The following is a 23,789-nucleotide window of genomic DNA, read 5'->3' on the forward strand; positions in this document are numbered from 1 at the left end:
CCCATTATAAAAACTGCACCCCCCAAAGTATTCAAAATGACATTCAGTCAGCGTTTTAACCCTTTAGGTGTTTCACACGAATAGCAGCAAAGTGAAGGAGAAAATTCACAATCTTCATTTTTTACACTCACATGTTCTTGTAGACCCAATTTTTGAATTTTTACAAGGGGTAAAAGGACAAAATTTTTACTTGTATTTGTAGCCCAATATCTCTCGAGTAAGGACATACCTCATATGTCTATGTAAAGTGTTCGGCGGGCGCAGTAGAGGGCTCAGAAGGGAAGGAGCAACAAGGGGATTTTGGAGAGTACGTTTTTCTGAAATGGTTTTTGGGGGGCATGTTACCTTTAGGAAGCCCTTATGGTGCCAGAACAGCAAAAAAAAAACACATGGCATACCATTTTGGAAACTAGACCCCTCGGGGAATGTAACATGGGATAAAGTGAACCTTAATACCCCACAGGTGTTTCACGACTTTTGCAAATGTAAAAAAAAAAAAAAATTTACCTAAAATGCTTGTTTTCCCCCCAAAATTTTATAGCAGAAAATACCCCTAAAAATTTGAAGCCCAATTTTTCCCGATTCAGAAAACACCCCATATGGGGGTGAAAAGTGCTCTGCTGGCGCACTACAGGTCTCGGAAGAGAAGGAGTCACATTTGGCTTTTTGAACGCAAATTTTTCTCTGGTGGCATGCCGCATTTAGGAAGCCCCTATGGTGCCAGGACAGCAAAAAAAAAACCACATGGCATACCATTTTGGAAACTAGACCCCTCGGGGAACGTAACAAGGGGTTAAGTGAACCTTTATACCCCACAGGTGTTTCACGACTTTTGCATATGTAAAAAAAAAATTTATTTTTTTACCTAAAATGCTTGTTTTCCCAAATATTTTACATTTTTAAAAAGGGTAAAAGCAGAAAATACCCCCCAAAATTTGTAACACAATTTCTCCCGAGTACGGCGATACCCCATATGTGACCCTTAACTGTTGCCTTGAAATACGACAGGGCTCCAAAGTGAGAGCGCCATGCGCATTTGAGGCCTAAATTAGGGATTGCATAGGGGTGGACATAGGGGTATTCTACGCCAGTGATTCCCAAACAGGGTGCCTCCAGCTGTTGCAAAACTCCCAGCATGCCTGGACAGTCAACGGCTGTCCGACAATACTGGGAGTTGTTTTGCAACAGCTGGAGGCTCCGTTCTGGAAACAGTGGCGTACCAGACGTTTTTCATTTTTATTGGGGAGGGGAGGGGGGCTGTGTAGGGGTATGTGTATATGTAGTGTGTTTTACTTTTTATTTTATTTTTTGTGTTAGTGTAGTGTAGTGTTTTTAGGGTACAGTGGCACGGGCGGGGGGTTCACAGTAGTTTCTCGCTGGCAATTTGAGCTGCAGCAGAAAGTTTGCGGCAGCTCAAATTTGCAGCCAGATACTTACTGTAATCCTCCGCCCATGTGAGTGTACCCTGTACATTCACATTGGGAGGGACATCCAGCTGTTGCATAACTACAACTCCCAGCATGCCCGTTGGCTGTCGGTGACTGCTGAGAGTTGCAGTTTTGCAACAACTGTAGGCACACTGGTTATGTATCACTGAGTTTGTGACCTAACTCAGTGTTTCACAACCAGTGTGCCTCCAGCTGTTGCAAAACTACAACTCCCAGCATGTACGGTGCATGGTGTACGGTGACTGCTGAGAGTTGTTGTTTGCAACAGCTGGAGGCACACCGGTCGTGAAACACTGAGTTAGGTAAAAAAAAACTCTGAGTTTCACAACCAGTGTGCCTTCAGCTGTTGCAAAACTACAACTCTCAGCAGTCACCGACAGCCAACGGGCATGCTGGGAGTTGTAGTTATGCAACCAGCAGATGCACCACTACAACTCCCAGCATGCACTTTAGCTGTTTGTGCAAGCTGGGAGTTGTAGTTATACAACAGCTGAAGGTACACTTTTCCATAGAAAGAATGTGCCTCCAGCTGTTGCAAAACCATAAGTCCCAGCATGCCCATAAGGGAATGCTGGGAGTTGTGGTGGTCTGCCTCCTGCTGTTGCATAACTACAGCTCCCAGCATGCCCTTTTTGCATGCTGGGAGCTGTTGCTAAGCAACAGCAGGAGGCTGTCACTCACCTCCTGCTGATGCTCCACGATGCCGCCGCACAGGTCAGTCCCTCGCCGCTGCAGCTGCTCCTGGGGCCCCGATCCCAACAGGGGCTCCGGGGATCGGGGTCCCCAGCACCCGGGGTGCACGTCCCGCACCCGCTCACGTCCTCCAGAAGAGGGGCGGAGCGGGTGCGGGAGTGACACCCGCAGCAGGCGCCCTGATTGGTCGGCCGGTAATCCGGCCGACGAATCAGGGCGATCGTGAGGTGGCACCAGTGCCACCTCACCCCTGCAGGCTCTGGCTGTTCGGGGCCGTCAGAGACGGCCCCGAACAGCCAGTAATTCCGGGTCATCGGGTCACTGGAGACCCGATTGACCCGAAATCGCCGCAGATCGCTGGACTGAATTGTCCAGCGATCTGCGGCGATCACCGACATGGGGGGACATAATGACCCCCCTGGGCGATATGCCGGGATGCCTGCTGAACGATTTCAGCAGGCATCCGGCTCCGGTCCCCAACCGGCTAGCGGTCGGTCCTTGGATACGCCCTCGGTCCTTAAGGACTCGGGATGCAGGGCGTATCCATACGCCCTATGTCCTGAAGAGGTTAAAGGGGTACTCTGCCCCTAGACATCTTATCCCTGATGGCGGAGGTCTCCATCTCCCTGCTGCACCTAGAATTCGTTTAGAGCGTTGGGTGCAGCACCGGAGGCTCGTGACATCACAGCCACGCCCCCTCAATGCAAGACTTGCCTATGCCCCGCATCGCCATTCATCCGAAGTTCGCTCTGTGCACCGGATGTCTAGGGTGCCGTAGCTGAGATAGCAGGGGTCCCCTGCGGTAAGACCCTTGCGATCAGACATCTTATCCCCTATCTTTTGGATAGGCGATAAGATGTCTAGGGGTGGAGTACCCCTTTAAGTGTCTGACTGTTGATAGTCCAACCACTGTGATGCCCTGCGATCTCTAGAACAGGGCACTGGCTCTCCCCTTCATGAAGTGCTGGATCGGCACAAAGCACCGGGCTGCTGCTGCTAGCTGCAAATAGATGTGGCCCACAGAGCTGCTTCTGCCACCAACATGCTTACTGACACAGGTCATGACACAAGTACTTTTTTCTTTACCCCCTCCTCTGCTAACCAATCTTTTAAGAGACATTTTTTTTAGCTATTGAAAAAAATTTGGAGGTTATTGTTGTTAAGTGGTGAAGAAGACTTTCACGCTCAATGCTTTTAATGCATAATTATGTTAAACACAGGTAAATGTTTGATTAAACCCAGAAAATACAGGCAACTTGGCCTAAAGTATGTATTCCATGTTCACTCTCAACGCATTGAATGTGTATTTATTTTAAACTGGTACAAACACTATGGCCTTGATTTACTAATAGTGGAGTGGAGTTTTCTTTGTGGGTTTTTATTCCCACCAGGTATTTTTCCACAGTATTTACAAATGTTTCCCTATGTTTTGCACTTTTCCCTATGTTTTGCTTTCTTTACACATGCTCTGAGCTGTGGGGTTTTCCAGAGCTCAAATCCACCACATTTTCTGTGGAAACCTTAGTAAATATGTTGTTGTTTTTTTGTTTTTTTAAATGTCGAGAACACGTCCCCTTTCCCCGGTGGTCACGCCCCTTTTCGGGTTTTCTAAGTAAGATGAAAGAGTTGGTTGTTTTTTTTTTTATTTGGCATAGACCAAATTTGTGGCACAATGCAACACATTTTGGCACACAACCCAACAAAACAGGTCAGAATTTTAATAGTAAATCAGAGCCTATATGTCTGATTAAACCTAGAAAATACATGTAACTTGGCATAAATTGTGCATTCCGTGTTCACTATAATGCGTATGTATGTTAAAACAAGGAAGAAATAGTAAATATTTAATGTATTAAACTCAAAACTTGGCTAAAATGTGTATTCCCCATTCACTATAAATGTTTTTCATGTGTATTTCTATGTATTGTATTCGCTCAGATTTCTATGTATTGTAATGTGATAATTTTTATAAGCTCATTATACAGTGACACTGCTGGGATCTGTAGTGTATTAACTAGACACATTAATGCAGAGAGATGACAAGTCACTTTCTGAGGTATGCCACTGGATAAAGGCCTTCTGGGATCAATAGTTGTACTGTCTTCTGCCTCTCAGCAGTGCATTGCATAAGCCTCTTAAACCCACTTCGATGCTGTCTCCTGTTTGGCCTGGGTGCTGTATGTCACAAAATGCAAGCAATGATTGTATAACCTGTGGTCATGTGATCTTGCTGATAGCTGCAAGTAGAGATGAGCGAACTTACAGTAAATTCAATTCGTCACGAACTTCTCGGCTCGGCAGTTGATGACTTATCCTGCATAAATTAGTTCAGCTTTCAGGTGCTCCCGTGGGATGGAAAAGGTGTATACAGTCCTAGGAGACTCTTTCCTAGGACTGTATCCACCTTTTCCAGCCCACCGGAGCACCTGAAAGCTGAACTAATTTATGCAGGATGAGACATCAACTGTCGAGCCGAGAAGTTCGTGACGAATCGAATTTACTGTAAGTTCGCTCATCTCTAGCTGCAAGGTATGCTGGGCTACCCTGACATTATCTCAATGTTTCTGGTACTTCCTTTATTAATTTGAATGGCAAAACGCCATGTATTCCTCATCCCTTCTGCTAATAATAGGGCCCAAGCTAGGCTCATGCAAGCCAAGCATGGCAAAGTTTTAAAGTTCTTAAGTTCTAATTAAGTCTGGAATCATCAGGCTCAGCTCGCTCATCTCTAGTGTGAAGTATTTGTTCCTTTTTAATTTTACCTGTTTTCTTTGAACCATTGGATGACAGGGAATGGTTTTCCTTTCACTGTACACTCCAGTTTAGCTCCATTTCCATCTATTACAGAAATATCAGTAATGCTTCCACTGCCGGCAATTTCAGGAGGATCTAGTAATAAAATATATTCAAAAAAAAACTTTCATAAATGTGAAACTCAGATTTGTGCATATGAGATGCACAGTACTATTAATGATGACAAATATAAAAACAACTTTCCTAAACAATTTCCAAAAAATCTTCCTAAAAATTACAGTTTGTGCTTAATCTATTGTTTTTAGAATACTCAAATGGATGACTAGTTAGGTTAAAGGGTTACTATGGTTATATAAACATCCATAGGATAGGGGATAAGTGTCTGATTATGAGGGAGGGGATCTAAAAAACGGGGCCCATCTCTTACCTCAGAGTATTCCGGCCCTCACCTTTAGGGAAAGATAGGTCTTGGGAGTAACGGCCAATTAAAGGCCACATCGATGACCCACCTCCACCAGTGATTGGCAGATCAGGCCATCAATTCCGAGGCAAGTTTGTTTCGAAAGGTGGGGGTTGGAGAGCTCCGAAGTAAGAAACGGGCCCTGTTCTGGAGACCGCAGGGGCCCATCGGTCATTCTCCCCCATGATCAGGGTCTTATCCCCTTTCTTATTCATTGGGGGTAAGTTTAACATAACTAGAGTACTCCTTCAAGTTCATTTCGGTCAATAACATTGCTACAGCAAACAACCAAACAATCTGCACAGAAATTGCCAATTTTATGCAGTTTATGCAAAAAATAAAATAAAAACACTGGTTGAAATACACAGTTTTTCCACTTCATTTAGAGAAAATACCTAAAATTGAGAGAAAAGTTACCTTACAACAGATGGACTACTAACTATATAACATGAGCTTACCAAGAACGTTGACAAAGAAGTGCCTCTCAGAGCTCCCCGCAATGTTACTAGCTGTGCAGGTGAAGAACCCTGATTCAGTAGTCTTTAAAATCGTCATAATTTTTCCTTTTTCAAGTATGAGAACATTATTGCTTCCAATAACCTAAAAGGTGAGAACAGTTATGATGATGGGAAGATATGTCCGAAATATTAGAAAGTCACATTTGCACACTGTAGTTGTGCTCTGACCTGTTCTTGATCACAACTGACACTATAGAGTCCCAACAGATTCCATTGGTTTAAGTGGGGTCCATCGGGGGTCCAGTATTTTACAGGAGTTGAATGGAGAAAAAAATAGGACTTGCTGTATTTTTTTCTCTGCTCAACTCCCGATCTTTCGACGGACTGACCGATGGAGCTCCATTTACCGGAGCACAAAGTGTAATTGAGCCCAAACATTCCAAAATAATACTGCAGCATGCTTTTACTTTTCAAGTGAAACATGACTATGGCGAATCGTGTTCTTTTCACCACAGGGAAGGTTGGAAACTGATTTTCAGCAATAATACTTGGGTTGCCTTGTAAACACAATGACAATTGGTCCTAAAGGTGGTTTGATGTGTCTGTGGTTGCAGGATCTGTCTATTCCATATTTGTTCTGATCGCTGGTGGGTCCTAGCACTGAGACCTCAACCAATCAAAACTATTCATAATGACAATTAATAAAATCTTGTGCCAACTAAAAAAAGCTCCTTTCAGTTATCCTTATATCATATTGGTGGGGGACTGACTCTCGATCAGCTGATTGAAGAGGTCACACACACTTGGGATAGCACAGCTTCAGTCTTGTACATTATCCTGCATATTGTGCACTAAGTAGTTCCTATGCAGCTTTTTGCAGTCTTTTCCCCACCTGTCTAATACTAATAACCTAAAAATAGGCCACCAAAATTCTTATCTTTGAAAACCCCATAAAGAGAACCCAGAGGCGTAGCTTGTAGCTTCTGGGCCCTGCTGCAAAATCTGCAACAGGGCCCCATATGTCAATTATATTACTATGGGGGAGATGTGCTTTGGGGCCCCCTTAGGCAAAATGGCCCTGGTGCTACTGCTACCTCCATAGCTACGCCCCTGAGAGAACCTATTGAAAACATAGTCCGATCTGCAGGCATCATGTTGAAAAGCAGAAGAAAATGAAAGGATTTATATATTGTTTTGTGAGAAATTTTATCCATACAAATCTATGGTTATCTGGCCTTAGAAGTCCAGTGGGTGGTCCTCATCAGTGTTTGTAACCTTTCCTGCATTAGAGAGCAGACAGAAATAACTGTCAATCCCTGATTAAGACTCATTAGGACGGCCCACTTGACTCCTAAGTTTTAAAGAGATAAATTACAAGTTATCCTGGATCTTTTTGTCGAAAACTATAAATCAGTCCCTTCAGCTCCTCTTGCTCTACAACATGTTACCTACATACTGGACATGCATTTGTGTTTGCTTTAAAGGGAGAACACATCTTTACTTTTATTTGTTGTAATAATAAAAAATCTACGACTGATCTGCAATGAATTATAAGTCCCATTATACCTGGGTGGTTCCATTGTACCATGTGATGAGTGGTGGTGGGCTTCCGGTAGCATCACAATATAGGCTGACATCATGGTTCAACAAAATGGAGATATTTGTTAGTTTATCCTTGTCTTTAATAACCGGGGGAACTGTAAATAAGAATTCAGATAATTAAAAGTGGAAAAGGAGATTCTCCCTACAAACAATTCATAAAATCTGTGCAAATTTGCAAAAGGAAGCACGTGTTTACACTGGAATCTACTGAGTCCTGTAAACTATTACTTCCATGTGTGACCATGATTCACTGTAATGTTCTGCAGCATCTGCCTTCAATTAAAAACTTGGCGGACGTTCATTGTTTAATGAGGACACGGGATGTAAGTAAAGGGGGAGATGAAAGCCAAAAATAAGTAATGCACTAAATGCTCCACACAATACCAGTGGTAAGGTGAGCTGCGGGCACTCCATCCATCAATTACAGTAGTGTTACCGTATACTTCCTACCAACAATTTCTGTTACGGTAATAGGAAATCTCATTTATAAAGCTCATTAAACTGAATTGTGTTCCCAGGAAAATTATAATTAAAGGGGTACTCTGCTTCTCAGCGTTTGGAACAAACTCCCTTTTAATTTTGTGGAAGTTATGGAAATAGCATAATCATTGCCTACTCTTCAATCATAAATTCTGGATGTGGCAGCAGGGTGAGACTGGGTTAGGAGACCCCCATTTAAAGGGGTACTCCCGTGGAAAACTTTTTTTTTTTTTTAATCAACTGGCGCCAGAAAGTTAAACAGATTTGTAAATCACTCCTATTAAAAAATCTTAATCCTTCCAGTACTTTTTAGGGGCTGTATACTAAAGAGAAATCCAAAAAAGAAATGCAACACAACACAACACAATTCAGAAGAGTCTAAACATAATTCAGCAAGCAAGAAGCTAGTTAGTCAGCCTGGACTACAAGCCCCATAGTGCCCTGAAGCAACTGTGATTTGCACTACTGTTAACCTGTTCCTGTATATTTCTTGCAAGTTCCTGAGTAAAATTCTGTATTTTCCGTAACCCTGCATCTGTGGTTTGTTATTACCCTAGCGCTTGGCCCAGGAAGCCACTACCCCTTGGAGCATGAAGGTCAACGCTACCGTAGTGTCGCAAACTATTAAATGTTATTGCCACACCATACACGTAATAAAACGCGCCATCTTAGCCTACTCTTCTGAATAAATATATGGGAGAAAATGTAGGCTCTGTTTGAATTTTAACCTTCTGTATGTGGTATACATTGGGGGACTCCCAACATATATCTTTAACGGACGAAAGCAACCTACTACCCACTCCCAGAAGGAAGCCCTGGAGAAGCCCCAATGATGTAACTGTCCATATATGGTCTATACTTGTGTCACACCGAGCGCTCCGGGTCCCGCTGCCTCCCTGGAGCGCTCACGGCGTTCCTGTGCATGCAGCGCTCTGGTCAGCACCGCTGACAGTGATCGCTGCTCCCATGTCACCGGAGGGGACGCGATCCGAGGCACGGGACGGAGCGCTGCATGCAGAGGAACGCCATGAGCGCTCCGGGGAGGCAGCGGGACCCGGAGCGCTCACGGCGTTCCTCTGCATACAGCGCTCCGGTCAGCACCACTGACCGCGAGCGCTGCACCCATGTCACCTGAGGGGACGCGATCCGAGGCACGGGACGTGCCCGCTCTCGGATCGCGCCCCATGTTTTTCACCTGCCCCGTCCTCCTGCTCAGTCCCGGCACGCGCGGCCCCGCTCTCTAGGGTTGCGCGTGCGCCGGGTCTCTCAGATTTAAAGGGCCAGTGCACCATTGATTGGTGCCTGGCCCAATTAGTTCCAAGCACTCCCTACATTATAAAAGTCCACTTCCCCTTCCTGTCCCTTCCGGATCTTGTTGCCTTGTGCCAGTGAAAGCGTTCCTGTGTGTCCATTGCCTGTGTATCCAGACCCTTGCCATTGCCCTTGACTACGACCCGTTGGCCGCCTGTCCCGACCTTCTGCTACGTCTGACCTTGCCTTTGCCTAATCCTTGTGTACCGCGCCTGACTCAGCAGTCAGTGAGGTTGAGTTGCTATCGGGTGGAACGACCTGGGGGTTACCTGCCGCAGCAAGTCCATCCCGCTTTGCGGCGGGCTCTGGTGAAAACCAGTAACCTCTTAGATTCTGTTCCCCTGGTACGGCCCACGCCATCACCTCACTGACACAGAGGATCCACCACCCGTGTCCTCTCTGCATACCAGTCCGGATCCTGACAACTTGGTTACTGTTCTTGTACATCAGAGTCTCTTTGAGAAAGCCAGAACTCCCTCCGGCTCTGTGGTACGGCTGACAAGCACCAGAAACATATTGTGATGCTAAATGTGTGTCAAACTGCCATATATCTGCCAGATGGGGGCCGAAGGGACAGTCCTTTGGCCTTCGTATATAATGGGCCAGCATGCACACATTTAGGCTACGTTTATACACTGTAAAATCAAAATGGCCTTAAAACAGCAATTTTTATGGTCCAAAATCAGCTGTTTTTGATCTAATAATATGTTAAAGAGGTTGTCCAGTGAAAAACAATGTATCCCCTATTCATAGAATAGGGGACAAGTGTCTAATTGCGCAGGGGGTCCAAATGCTGGGACCCCCCGTGATCCCAAGAACAGTGACACATCATGCACTTCATTCTATTCAAGAAACAATGTTGCAAGCAATAAAAATACAGAAGATACCAGTAAATCAACACTCTAGGAAGGACAAAAAAGGAAGTTATCATACTACATAGATTTGTCCACTACTTAATAACAATACAATCTGTAATACAATAAGTCCTTATGTAAACATTGGAAATAAAAGGAATAAGACAATTACCATGGACTTTTAAGTTGTATTTCTTTTCCGTCATCCCTGCTTCATTTGTTGCCACACACTTGTACTCTCCATTGTCATGCGGTGTCAAGGAATTGATGATGAGCAACGTCCCATCCTTTGTAATGTTGATGCCAGGTTCTGTTCCTGTTAATTCTTTGTTATTGTGTAACCATTTGATCACCGGTTTTGGTGTACCTTATTGAGGCAATATAAAAAATGTCACAAATAGGACAAAAATACAGATACTGTAATGATGTAGGGTACTTTGAGAGGAATCCAAAAGAACCCATAGAGGTCTGTAAAATTTACTTAAAGTACTGATTTGTCATGAATATTTTACCTAAACTTAAAGGGGTACTCCGGTGAAAAAAATTTTTTTAATCAACTGGTGTTAGAAAGTTGAACAGATGTGTAAATTACTTCTATTTAAAATCTTAATCCTTCCAGTACTTATCAGCTGCTGTATACTACAGAGGAAGTTATTTTCTTTTTTAAATTCCTTTAGTTCCTTTTCTGTCTGACCACAGTGCTCTCTGATGACACCTCTGTCTCAGGAACTGTCCAAAGAAGGATAGGTTTGCTATGGGAATTAGCTCCTGCTCTGGACAGTTCCTGACATGGACAGAGGTGTCAGCAGAGAGCACTGTGGTTAAACAGAAAAGGAACTTTTCTGGAGCCAGTTGATTTAAAAAAAAATGTTGTCCACCGGAGTACCCCTTTAAAGCACTGATTTGTCATGAATATTTTATGTAAGCCTAAAGTCTACCTGTCCTAAGAGACATGTGAATAGTTTTCATTGGTCGGGTTCAGACCCCAATGACAAGAACAAGTGCCGCCTGCTTCTCTCCCTACTCTTTATGTTTGAGATGGCTCCATAAACTTATGCTATGAGTCAGTCCCGGTCACATGACACAGGAACCAGGGGAGAATGCGCTGGCTAGTTCTTTTGATCAGTCCAGCTGTTACCACTTGGACACCAACCGATCAAAACTTTCAATATGTCTCTATGACAAATCAAAAGTTTTTTCATGACAGTGCACAATTAAGCATAGGTTGCAATGAATAGACCAACATGCTAATACACTGCTCAAAAAAATAAAGGGAACACTAAGATAACACATCCTAGATCTGAATGAATGAACTAATCGTATTAAATACTTTCGTCTTTACATAGTTGAATGTGCTGACAGCAAAATCACAAAAAAATAATCAATGGAAATCAAATTTATCAACCCATGGAGGTCTGGATATGGAGTCTCACTCAAAATCAAAGTGGAAAACCTCACTACAGGCTGATCCACCTTTATGTAATGTCCTTAAAACAAGTCACAATGAGGCTCAGTAGTGTGTGTGGCCTCCACGTGCCCGTATGACCTCCCTAGAACGCCTGGGCATGCTCCTGATGAGGTGGCGGATGGTCTCCTGAGGGATGTTCTCCCAGACCTGGACTAAAGCATCCGCCAACTCCTGGACAATTTGTGGTGCAACGTGGGGTTGGTGGATGAAGCGAGACATGATGTCCCAGATGTGCTCAATCGGACTCAGGTCTGGGGAACAGGCGGGCCAGTCCATAGCATCAATGCCTTCCTCTTGCAGGAACTGCTGACACACTCCAGCCACATGAGGTCTAGCACTGTCTTGCATTAGGAGGAACCCAGGGCCAACCGCACCAGCATATGGTCTCACAAGGGGTCTGAGGATCTCATCTCTGTACCTAATTGCAGTCAGGCTGCCTCTGGCAAGTACATGGAGGGCTGTGCGGCCCACCAAAGAAGTGCCACCCCACACCATTACTGACCCACCGCCAAACTGGTAATGCTGGAGGATGTTGCTGGCAGCAGAACGTTCTCCACGGTGTCTCCAGACTCTGTCACGTCTGTCACATGTGCTCAGTGTGAACCTGCTTTTATCTGTGAAGAACACAGGGCGCCAGTGGTGAATTTGCTAATCCTGGTGTTCTCTGGTAAATGCCAAACATCCTGCACGGTGTTGGGCTGTGAGCACAACCCCCACCTGTGGACATCGGGCCCTCATACCACCCTCATGGAGTCTGTTTCTGACCGTTTGAGTGGACACATGCACATTTGTGGCCTGCTGGAGGTCATTTTGCAGGGCTCTGGCAGTGCTCCTCCTGCTCCTCCTTGCACAAAGGTGGAGGTAGTGGTCCTGCTGCTGGGTTGTTGCCCTCCTACGGCCTCCTCCACATCTTCTGATGTATTGGCCTGTCTCCTGGTAGCACCTCCATACTCTGGACACTACACTGACAGACACAGCAAACCTTCTTGCCACATCTCGCATTGATGTGCCATCCTGGATGAGCTGCACTACCTGAGCCACTTGTGTGGGTTTTAGACTCCGTCTCATGCTACCACTGGAGTGAAAGCACCGCCAGCATTCAAAATTGCCTATAATTTCCACCTGTTGTCTGTTCCATTTGCACAACAGCATGTGAAATTGATTGTCAATCAGTGTTGCTTCCTGAGTGGACAGTGTGATTTCACAGAAGTGTCATTGACCTGGAGTTACATTGTGTTGTTTAAGTGTTTATTTTTTTAAGCAATGTAATATTTCAGTGAAGTTAAAGAGGTTGTCAGACTATACAAGTAGATCATTACCAAGAAGAAAAATGCTTTAACTGTGTCAACAATTTTAATCATGAAAATCCCATTAACAGAAAAATAAATAATGTAAACAATGATGATAAAACAAATTAAGAATTGAAGTTGTACCTTTTGCCGGACAAGGAAATGCTACCAGTTGGTTGGCAAGTCTTTCCTCGTTGGTTTTGTCATAAGGAGGTTCCAGGATGGATAAAGTAGGAGGTGCTGCAGCAGAACAGTAGAAGAGTCATTACAATCTGGGAGAAACACGGATAGTGAATATCTTATAACCTTCAAATACAAGAAATACATCAATACCTCGAATCTCGACAGTTACATTTGCATCGTCTTGGCCGATGACATTACTGGCAATGCAGGTATACAGTCCTGCATCAGAAAGCTCTGCGCTCTTCACTTTGAATGTGGTATCCAATTGTCCTTCATTCAGCTCTAAGAGTCTTCCATCCTTTAACCAGGTTGTTTTGGGTAGCGGTATGCCATTGCTGGCGCAGATAATCTCAAAGCTTTGATGAACATTTGTTCTTATGACTTTAGGACCTCGGTGGATTTTTGGTGGAACTTGGGAAGGAAACATCAAATCAGCAAAACACAGAAAAACAAAATACAGAATTTCATGGAACACTACAAATGTTACTCCTTACCTCCCATATCTTTCCTGAATTCCTTTCCTCTATCTTATATCTATCTAGATTCTTGAAGTAGAACCGCACTCCCTTGTAGAGTATCCAGGTACAGGCTGGTTCGGCCCAGGTAGGGCTCCCAAAATTACCAAAAAAAATGCAGCAGCACTCCGGTTCAGATGAAATTGGTTTTAGGCTTTATTCACCAAGTGAAAGAAACAGGACGTTTAACCGTCTAACACGGTCTTTGTCAAGCCGCTTGATGACATATGCTTAATTGTGCACTGTCATGAAAAAACTTTTGATTTGACATCATGTTTTTTTCCCTTGATGAATAAAGCCTAACACCAATTTAATCTGAACCGGAGTGCTGCTGCATTTCTTTGGTATCTGTCTATTTATCTATCCATCTATCTACAAAAGCAAGATGGAGGAGGAATAGAAACAGTAGTTTCGAATGAACTGGTGCCAGAAAGTTAAAAAGATTTGTAAATTACTCTATACAGAGGAAGTTGAGTTGTTCTTTTCTGTCTGACCACAGTGCTCTCTGCTGACACTCTTTTTTATTATAAAAGTACAAAACACAAAACAAGTTCATTTCACTGTAACAAAATTAACAAAACTGAACATAAAAACAAACTATCCGTCTCAAAATAACAACTTAAACCTTCCTAACCGGCCAGCCCAGATAAACCAAAAATAAATGAATAAATAAATCATTACCTACTATAGTCCAACACACACACACATACCTAATGAACATAAATAAAGTTTTCCTCGCTTGGATCAAAAACTAAAAATATCCAAACTAGGAAACATAACCACACTCCCCCCCCCCCCCCCTAAAAACAAAAATATGGCTAGCTGCCTTAACAAAAATAATATAATACTATAGTAACTGAAAACTGGTCCGACTGCCTTTCTCTCAAAATAATTATGACATTATATAAATAATAATAAAAATAAAATAAAATAAAATAAAAAAAATAAAAAATGTAAATAAAAATACAAAAAAATTCCCACTATACATAAAACCATACAGAATATACATACCAAAAAAAAAAAAAAAAAAAAAAAAAAAAAAAATACATTTATAACACAGAAAAACAACCTATACTAAACTATCCCACCACCCCCTCTGGACATGGGTCAGAGTCCATAGGTCACAGTTTTTGTCCACAACTGACCCATACCAGACCCCCAAAATAGTACCCACTGCAACAGTCCAGTCCTGGGTACACACCACCACCACCCCCCCCCAAAAAAAGAAACCCCACCCAACCTAAAATACACCCCTACCCACCTAATGTAAACAGAACAATATATACAAAACAATATATACATAGTCTACAACAAAGCAATATTAACAGTACAATACACCAAAACCACAAGGCCCAAGTTTGGTTGCCTGCAAGCCCTTTACAATCCATCCATAGAAAACAAAACAAAAGGCTAAGGTGACATGCATAGCCCCCCACCAGGAAGAAGGATGGCAATCCTGATAAAATTAAATTTAAATTCCTCTCCCTATCAACCTCTAACCCTATCACTATCCCTTCATGAAACTGACCCTATACTCACCCTAAGATATATACACTATCCCTGGCCAAAATAAGGTACTTCACCTTAAGGGCCTAGTACCTAGGGCACATCAAAAGAAAAACCTCTCCATAGGAGAGAAGCCCTACTGGTACCAAGACTGCCATACTCCAAAGACCTGATCTTCCCGAGGTCACCAGTGATGTTCCTACAGACCTCCACCTCGGAGAGGACTTTCTGTTGGGTCGATACTAAGCACCGTGCATTCCATGTGTAGTACCTAACCACTAAACTAACTAAGAATAAAGTGCCCCGGTCTCGGCCACCCAGGGACCTGAATGCCCCATAAGCCCACTCCGGATAGGTAAGGCCGGCAAGTTGACTCCAGTTGATGGAAGCGCCCACCCGGTTGTAAACCCCTATATTAAAGGGACAATGAAGCAGGAAGTGGTCCATGCTTTCCAGCGTGTCCCCGCACTCTTCTCGGGGACATCCCCGGTCATCAGAGTTCCTACACTTCAGGTTGTCCCTTACATATAGCTTCCCCTGAAAGCAGCGCCAGGCCAAGTCCCAAAACTTCTGGGGGATCCTTTTCATGTTCAAAAGATACAACCCCACCCTCAGATCCCGACCTGGGCAGTCCCTGAGCGCCAGAGGCTTCTGGAAGTGGGTCAACAGAACCCGTTTGTCAAGGAACTGCCTTGACTGGGTCCTGATCTCCCACACTCCCAGACCCCACCGGCGTATCGCCTTCAGAGTCGGGGTAGCGTAAGCCGGAAGATATCCATGGGGTGTACGGAGGTCCTTCACTCGCCCTCCTCTCTCCCATTCCTGGAAGAAAGGCCGAAACCATTCCCTGCAGGAGAGTACCCACGGAGAAGCCCTCTCTGACCAGAGGTTTGCGATGTTAGCTTTCAAGAAGGTGTTCGTAAAGAACACCACAGGGTTTACCATAGATAAACCCCCTAGTCTCCTCGTGCGGTACGTAACCTCCCTCTTGACTAGGTTCATCCTGTTCCCCCATAACAGTTGGAAAAACAGGCTGTAGATCCTAGTGTAGTAAGCCTCTGGCAAGATACATACACTGCCCAGATAGATAAACAAGGGGAGCAGGTATGATTTCATCAGGTGTACCCTTTCCCTGAGGGTCATAGACCAACCCTTCCACTGGTCCACCTTCTGAGCGGCATCCTGGAGCTTACCATCCCAGTTTTTGGTGGGATAATCATCTTGGCCGAATGTGATGCCTAAGACTTTTGCTGACTCTTGGGGCCCTGGAAGGGTGTCCGGGAGATCAAACGTGGGGTCTCCCCCTCCCAGCCAGAGACTCTCACACTTATCCCGGTTGATCTTAGACCCGGATGCCTCCGAGTAGCGGTCCACCTCCGACATCACCACATCGACCTCCTCTCTTGAGGAGACGAAAATAGTGACATCGTCAGCGTACGCCACCACTCTCTGGGCGACATCCAGCTCCGCCAGACTCATCCCGACTCCCGCCAACGGCCCACAATCTACCCTCCGGACGAAGGGATCGATTGCGAACACGTATAAAAGCGGGCTAAGAGGACAACCCTGACGGACTCCGGAACCCACCACAAAAGAGCGGCCAGACCACCCGTTCACCAGCGGGAAACTCTCTGCCCCTGCATACAAGATCTTAAGCCAATTAACAAAAGTAGTTGGTAAGCCATATCTCAGGAGGACGGACCATAGGTACTCGTGGTTCACCCGATCAAATGCTTTGGCCTGATCCAAGGACAGCAAGTACCCCTTCCAGAGACCTGCACTACTCCGCTCCACTGCCTCCCTGACACTAAGGACAGCACTTAAGGTGCTTCGGCCTGGAAAAGAGCAGTGCTGAGCCCCCGAAAGGAGCCGGGGTGCAAACTTCACCAGCCGATTAAACAATATCTTAGCCAGAAGCTTCCTGTCCGTATTGAGAAGAGCTATGGGTCTCCAATTCTCAATCCGGCTAGGATCTTTACCCTTTGACAGAAGAATCAGGGCTGACCTCCTCATTGACTTTGGCAGAGTGCCCGAGGAGAGACACTCATTGAATACCTCAGTCAAGAGGGGAGCTAAAGACTCCTTAAAGGTCCTGTACCACTCGGATGTTAAGCCATCCGGACCTGGCGACTTCTTAGGGGCAAGCCCCTCGATCGCCATTCTCACTTCCTCTTCCCTGATTTCTTCTGCCAAAACATCAAGAGAGGGGTCTACCCCTGGCTCAGGAATGGTTTCAGTCAGGAAAACCGACATCCTGTCTCGATCTAGATCTTTCCTTCCCAAGAGGTGCGAGTAGAAGGATCTGACAACCTCCAAGATCCCTGATCTGGACCGATTCAGAGATCCTGTACTATCAATCAGTCCTGAAATGACTTTACTACTCACTGACATCTTACAGTTTCTGTAAGGGTCGGGCGAGCGGTACTTCCCGAAATCCCTCTCAAAAACCAAAGATGTGTGCCTATCGTACTGACACCTCATCAGCAAGGACTTCACTCTGGAGATATCCTCTCGGCTACCTCCAGTCGAGACGAGAAGCTCGAGTTTCCTCCTCAGACCCTGATACAGGCGGTACCTGTTCAGGGACCTGAGGCTCGAGAGCTGGCGGAAGAACCCCGCAACCCGCTTCTTGAATATCTCCCACCACTCTGACTTACTACTACATAGGCCCAGTAAAGGTACCTGGCTCTGAAGAAAATCCTCAAAGGACTGTCTTACTTCCGCTTCCTCCAGGAGGGACGAATTCAGCTTCCAATAACCTTTTCCCATCCGGGGGGTCTCTGAAACATTCAGGGAAAACAAAATCATACAGTGATCGGAGAACTCCACCTCAACCACGGACACTACGGAAGAGACAGCTTCCTCCTTTAAATAAAACCTATCTATCCTAGACCTGCGACTACCTTGATGATAGGTGAAACCCGTGTGGCCTGAGGGGCTCCGGATGTGGGCGTCCTCTAGGCGAGCTTCTCTAGCTATGCTAATCAGTGCCACACTATCGCAAGTCAGCGGACCATTGGAGCCTCTCCTATCTTGGGACCTCGTGACATTATTGAAGTCCCCTCCAAAGATCACTTGCCGACTCGTAAAAAGAAAGGGCTTAATCCTCATAAAGAGATCTTTACGGCCCCGCTTAGTTTGCGGGGCGTAGATGTTAATGAGCCGGAGCTCTTGTCCCTTCATGAAGACATCTAAGATCAGGCACCTCCCCATTTCTAATTCAATAACCCGTCGGCATTCAACAGGAGCGGTAAAAAGGACCGCCACCCCACTATACGGCTCAGCCGCAAGAGACCAGTGGGAGGGACCGCGCCTCCACTCTCTTCTGGCTTTTACCAGAGAGGCTAGATCTGACAACCTGGTCTCCTGTAAAAGGAAAATGTCGGCTTCAACACGGCCGAGAAAATCAAAGGCTGCGAATCTAGCCGTATCTGACTTTATACTGGCACAGTTAATAGATGCCAGCGTCAATGGGGTGAGTGCCGCCATACAGGGTGATTAAATTAGACGGCCACACCCTTTACTTTCTCTTTCCCTTCTTTTTTGCCCCCTCATCCCCCGAAGAAGACGAGAGGGCAGGACCACTCTTGGATCTTTTTTTACACTCCGATTGATCCATATGGTCCCCGTCTCTGTCCGGCTCCGGTCTAGCCCTGCCCTCTGAGGAAGGTGCCTCAACAGGACAGGGCCCAGTTCCCCCCAGAGGCTCCTTCTCCCTAGGCACCCCGTCCTCACCTTCCCCCTCCAAGGAGGGGGAGGAGATGGTATCGAGGACGAGGTATCGGTTTGACAGGTCAATCAGAGGGGGGGCAGTCAGGCTTCCGTTTTGGACCTGGCCCGTAGTACAAGGAACTTCAGAGGGCTCTGACCTCTTCTTTCTCCCTTTCCTTTTGCCCTTATCTTTCTTTTTGGGCCTCACCCCACTTTCCTCATCCACACTTTCATAGTGGGAGGAATCGGAAGGGTCGGCCATATTGCCTTTCTCTCTGTGAAGTCTCCTGATCTCCTCATCCAGCACGTTCTCTTCTAGGGCTTCAGCGGTTACAGGGCCAGCTTCAGGAGCAGGGGCTAAAGCTGCCCCCGTCACCTGGGCACTCTCCAGCTCCCTACTCCTTCTACGATTTTCCTCCCGCCTTAGTTTGGCGGGGCCCTTTTTCCTCCTCACTAGCCCTGTTGCGCCCCCATCCCTGCCCGTACCCTCCCCAGCCGAGGCAACTTCGCAGCTCTCCTCAGCCGGAGCGGCCGCCGCACGGGCGAAGGCGCTAGGACAACGGCTAAAAGGGTGCCCGAGGACACCACACAGGTGGCACCGGATCTGCCTACAGGATGCGGCCAGATGACCCACCCCACCACACAAAGCGCAGACCTGCACAGTACAGGCTGCGCTAAAGTGGGTGGGGCTGCCACACCTGTGACAGACCTTGGGTTGCCCCTGGTAGAAGACCTGGATCCTATCGCGTCCAAGGAAGGCGGCTGACGGAATGTGGGCAACTGTACTCCCTGAACGCTTGAGTTTGACGGAAAACGTCCAGGCCCCGGACCAGATCCCGTGCTCATCCAAGTTTTTCTTGGGCATATCCGTCACATCCCCATACCGACCAAGCCAGGTCATAATGTCATAACAAGAAAGTGACTCGTTACGGGTCAAAACGGTAACTTTCTTGACAGAGTTCTGACGGGAAATCGCCTTGACGGCAAAATCCCGCCAGCCGGGCTCGTTCTTTGCCACTTCGTAGTTTGACCAGAAGAGTTCGAGACCCTCTGGCCGTACGAAACTGACATCAAACTCGGATGAACCGTAGGGGTGAATGAGGGCAAAGATGTCACTTGCCCTGAATTCCATCTGAAGGAGGAGCTCAACCACTTTAGAGCGAGGTGGGCACGCATCCTCGCCCCTCCAAATCAGACGGACCACATTCCTACGGTTACTGTCCTGCCCGGTTGTCGGGAGGGACCAGACCACCTCCCCATTCCGCTCTCGGAAAGCCCCCAAACCGTGCCTCTCTATCCAGAAAGACAGGTCGACCTCACCCCTTCCCTCTACCTGGATCGACCTGTCGCCCCTGCGTAAAGCCTCCAGGAGGCGCTGTTGCAAGTGGCCTCCAGAGCCGGACAGAGATGGGGACCCCCCTGAACCCCCGGCAGTGACATTGGCATAGCTCCTAGAAGCAGCCACTACCGGGGGGGCAGCCAGACCAGACCCAGACCCAGAACCGTCAGTACAGCCACTCACACCACTACTCCCATCTTTATTCCCATTCATACCCGACTTTCCACTCTTACCACTACTAGTCCCACCATCATTCACTCCACTTACACTCCCACATGCACTCCTCTCATCCACAACACTACTACACTCAGCATTCTCACATCCTCCACTCATTACCTGCCTAACAGATTCTGGGCTGGCTGGGACTTGTAGTATAGCTGGTTTAATAATGTTCTTTGCTTTCTTAGCTGTTGCTGGGGTTGACGCCAAGGGCTCCTCCTCCATGGGCGATGTCCCTTCTGGAGTCTGGAGCTGCCCCCCCGGGCGCACCCCAGCTCCGCCCACACTCTCTGACACGCAGGGAATCCCCACCGTGCCAGCTGTGCCCGTCCGCACGGGCTCTGCAGCAGACTCTGACGCCCGGACACTCCCCTCCCTCACAGAGGAGTGCCCCGCAGCGCCCACAGAACATATAGTACTCGGAGGACCGCCCCCTGAGCACCTGGACCCACCATTCTCTGCCAACGGCGCCTGGACACTCCCCCCCCTCACAGGGGAGTGCCCCGCAGCGCCGGTAATGCCCACAGCACTCGGGGAACCGCCCCCCGAGCACGCGGCGGCATAGCTTGCCTCGCCACTTCCCACCATGAGCCCATCCTGCCCCTCCCTACCGGCAGGATGGGTGGGCTTCACATCTATTGCGCCTACAGCCTTTTCAGACGCCATGCTGTACCCCCCTTGCTGGCCCCGGTCCATGACAGGAACGGGGTCTGGCAGTTTGGGGGGCCCAGCAGCCTGAACCAACTTCACAGCTGGCCCAGACTGCTTGAATGAATGAAAAACAAAAGATACCGTTTCCTGAACTTTCTGCTTCTTCCTTTTTTTCACTACATCATTCTTGCCAAGATCTTCACCAAAGGCAAAATCCTCAAAGCGGGTAGGTGACTCCTGCTGCACAATAGCTCTCAGCAAACCCCCACTAGCTGCGTCCTCTTCACAGCTATCCTCCATCTCCCCATCACTGGAAGGTAACGCCACTTGATAGGGCTCTGGGTAGCTATCTTGGGGGGGCTGGGGGTCACATGCACCAGGGGCAGCATCCCCCTCACTCTCCACAGCTTCACCTGACTCTCCATCACCTTCCTCCTCTCCATCTTCCTCCTCACTGCTGTCCTCATGGCTGTCTGCACATGCATGCGGGTTTTTAAATCTTTCATTGTTAGTAAGTTTTTCCTTAAAGAACCCTGCATCCTCAGCAATGTTCCTTCTGGCCTCCTCCACCTCAGCCACCTTTGCCTTAAGAGCCCGCACCTGAGCAGTAAACTTCTGCCTCTTACCTGCAGAGGCATTGTCAGCCTGGTAGCGTGAAAACTTCAGGTCTTCCCTCAGGCTCCTAAGTTTTCTTCCCAACTCTTCATACTCCGCCATCTTGGATTGGATCCGTGACCCATACATCTCCAGAGACTCCCTTGGACCCCGTACCCCCCATTGCTGGGGTTCAGGGGTAGCAGAAGGTCCGCTGTTCTTGGCTGTAGCCTTGCGTCCTTCGGGTTTGGACGGGGGAGCGGGCTCCGCATTTCTGCGGGCCCTGCTGGAACGCCTCACCCCGACCTTGGAACCGGCTGTAGATGCTATCTTCCCCCCTCTCGCCAGCCGGGAACGAGAGGTAGAAGCCCGAGACTCCCTTGGCTCCATGCAGGAAAGCTCTCCCCAGGGGCCTGCCACACCCCTGGGAAGGCAGGTGAAAAACGCTGCTTCTCTCTGTGTGGAAGTCTGGAGCTCAAAGGAGACACACCCGACAACTTCACACACTGAAACTGCTGTGTTCAGAGGATGTGCTCTCTGCTGACACCTCTGTCCATGTCAGAAACAGTCCGAAGCAGGAGAGGTTTGTTATGGGCAGTTTCTGACACGGACAGAGGTGTCAGCAGAGAGCACTGTGGTCAGACAGAATAGAACAACTCATCTTCCTCTGTAGTATACAGTAGCTGATAAGTACTGGGAGGATTAGGATTTTTTAATAGAAGTAATTTACAAATCTGTTTAACTTTCTGGAGCCAGTTGGTATGAGAAAAATAGTTTTTCACCAAAGTACCCCTTTAGGAGGCAGAAAATGTAGATTGAGCACACACCAGTGGGGGGAGCTACTGGGGCTCCAACCGGATAACCAAAGAAGAGATCACTGCAGCACATCAAATTGGTGAAAAATTGGTGAAAGTGAGTAGCTTTTTATTCCATCACAACATCAGCGATGGTACCTACACTAAGTGCACAGGGCAGAAAATCGATACACGTAGTGAACAGCCAAACCAAACTATGACAAAGTCCAAATCAGTATCCAAACAGCAAACAGAGTCAGGCCAGGGTCATAACCAGAGGGCAGCATCAGAACAGAAACAGAGTTCAATACCAGAGGTCAAGCCGGGTCACAACAGAAGGTCACGTATGTTCCGATCTGAGTAGCAGTGGTTAAAGGGGTACTCCGCTGCTCTGTGTTTGGAACAAACAGTTTCAAACGCTGGAGCCGGCATCGGAAGCTCGTGACGTCATAGCCACGCCCCCCTCAATGCAAGTCTATGAGAGGGGGTGTGACGGCTGTCATGCCCCCTCTCATAGAGGTGCATTGAGGAGGCGGGGCTATTACGTCACAAGCTCCCAACAGTTTGTTCCAAACGCTGAGCAGCGGAGTACCCCTTTAAAAGGAGCAAGGCAGGGGGTTAGATGTCCAGAAGTACACAGAAGAGCAAGCTCAAAAACACAAGTGATGGTCAGGAGACAAATCTCGGGAGAATATGACCAGCAGCTGCCCATTTAAATGTTATAGACAAACGAAACATGGAAAGTGACGGATTATTTGACGGGAGGGCTGGTCACTTGGCAATGAAAACACTCTACACCCTACAGCCCTGCATTCCAGCTAACTTCGCAACATGTGTCTAACTTGACCTGAATATTTCATACTGCATTATTTTCCAATGACATCAAAATTGTAATCAATAAATAATTTATTTATTTAATAAAAAAATAAAATATATATATATATATATATATATATATATATATATATAAAACCTAGTAGACCTGTTTTGCTCTAATCTATCTATATACCTAATATTAGAGAGCTGATACAGTACTTACCATAAACATTGAGCTTTACAGACTGTGTTACATTTCCCGCTATATTTGTGGCTACACAAGTATATATCCCTGTGTCTGTAACTCTAGTGTCAAATATCTTCATTGAACCTGATGGAAGGATATTGTGTCTGCAAAAGGACAGAATTACGACATTCTATAGTCAAAATGGAAATGAATATGTGTTTTATATAAAAAAAAAAAAAAAAATCTTATCAACAATTTACAGAGATTGATTATGGTTATATGAAATATTTTTTATTATTAGAGTTTAAAGGGGTCCTCCACTGGAAAACATTTTTTTAAATCAACTGGTGCCAGAAAGTTGAACAAATTTGTAAATTTTTTCTATTAAAAAATCTTTACCCTTCCAGTACTTATCAGATGCTGTATGATCCACAGGAAGTTGTTTTCTTTTTGAATT

At 46.5% G+C, this 23,789-nt stretch overlaps 1 protein-coding gene across 3 annotated transcripts in view; it reads right to left on the minus strand.

Annotated features, from left to right (window-relative positions):
* Nucleotides 1-23,789, minus strand: part of HMCN1 (hemicentin 1) — a 443,635-nt gene that overhangs the window by 262,697 nt on the left and 157,149 nt on the right. For all 3 annotated transcript variants that reach the window (XM_056523646.1, XM_056523647.1, XM_056523648.1), the window contains 7 exons: nucleotides 23,369-23,496; nucleotides 13,151-13,411; nucleotides 12,962-13,057; nucleotides 10,233-10,427; nucleotides 7,380-7,510; nucleotides 5,814-5,955; nucleotides 4,904-5,030 (listed from right to left, as the gene is read on the minus strand). In XM_056523646.1, coding sequence (XP_056379621.1) covers nucleotides 4,904-5,030; nucleotides 5,814-5,955; nucleotides 7,380-7,510; nucleotides 10,233-10,427; nucleotides 12,962-13,057; nucleotides 13,151-13,411; nucleotides 23,369-23,496 — 1,080 coding nt within the window. The remainder of the gene's footprint in view (nucleotides 1-4,903; nucleotides 5,031-5,813; nucleotides 5,956-7,379; nucleotides 7,511-10,232; nucleotides 10,428-12,961; nucleotides 13,058-13,150; nucleotides 13,412-23,368; nucleotides 23,497-23,789) is intronic.

This window comes from Hyla sarda, chromosome 6 (assembly GCF_029499605.1).
Source record: "Hyla sarda isolate aHylSar1 chromosome 6, aHylSar1.hap1, whole genome shotgun sequence".
Classification (NCBI taxonomy): domain Eukaryota; kingdom Metazoa; phylum Chordata; class Amphibia; order Anura; family Hylidae; genus Hyla; species Hyla sarda.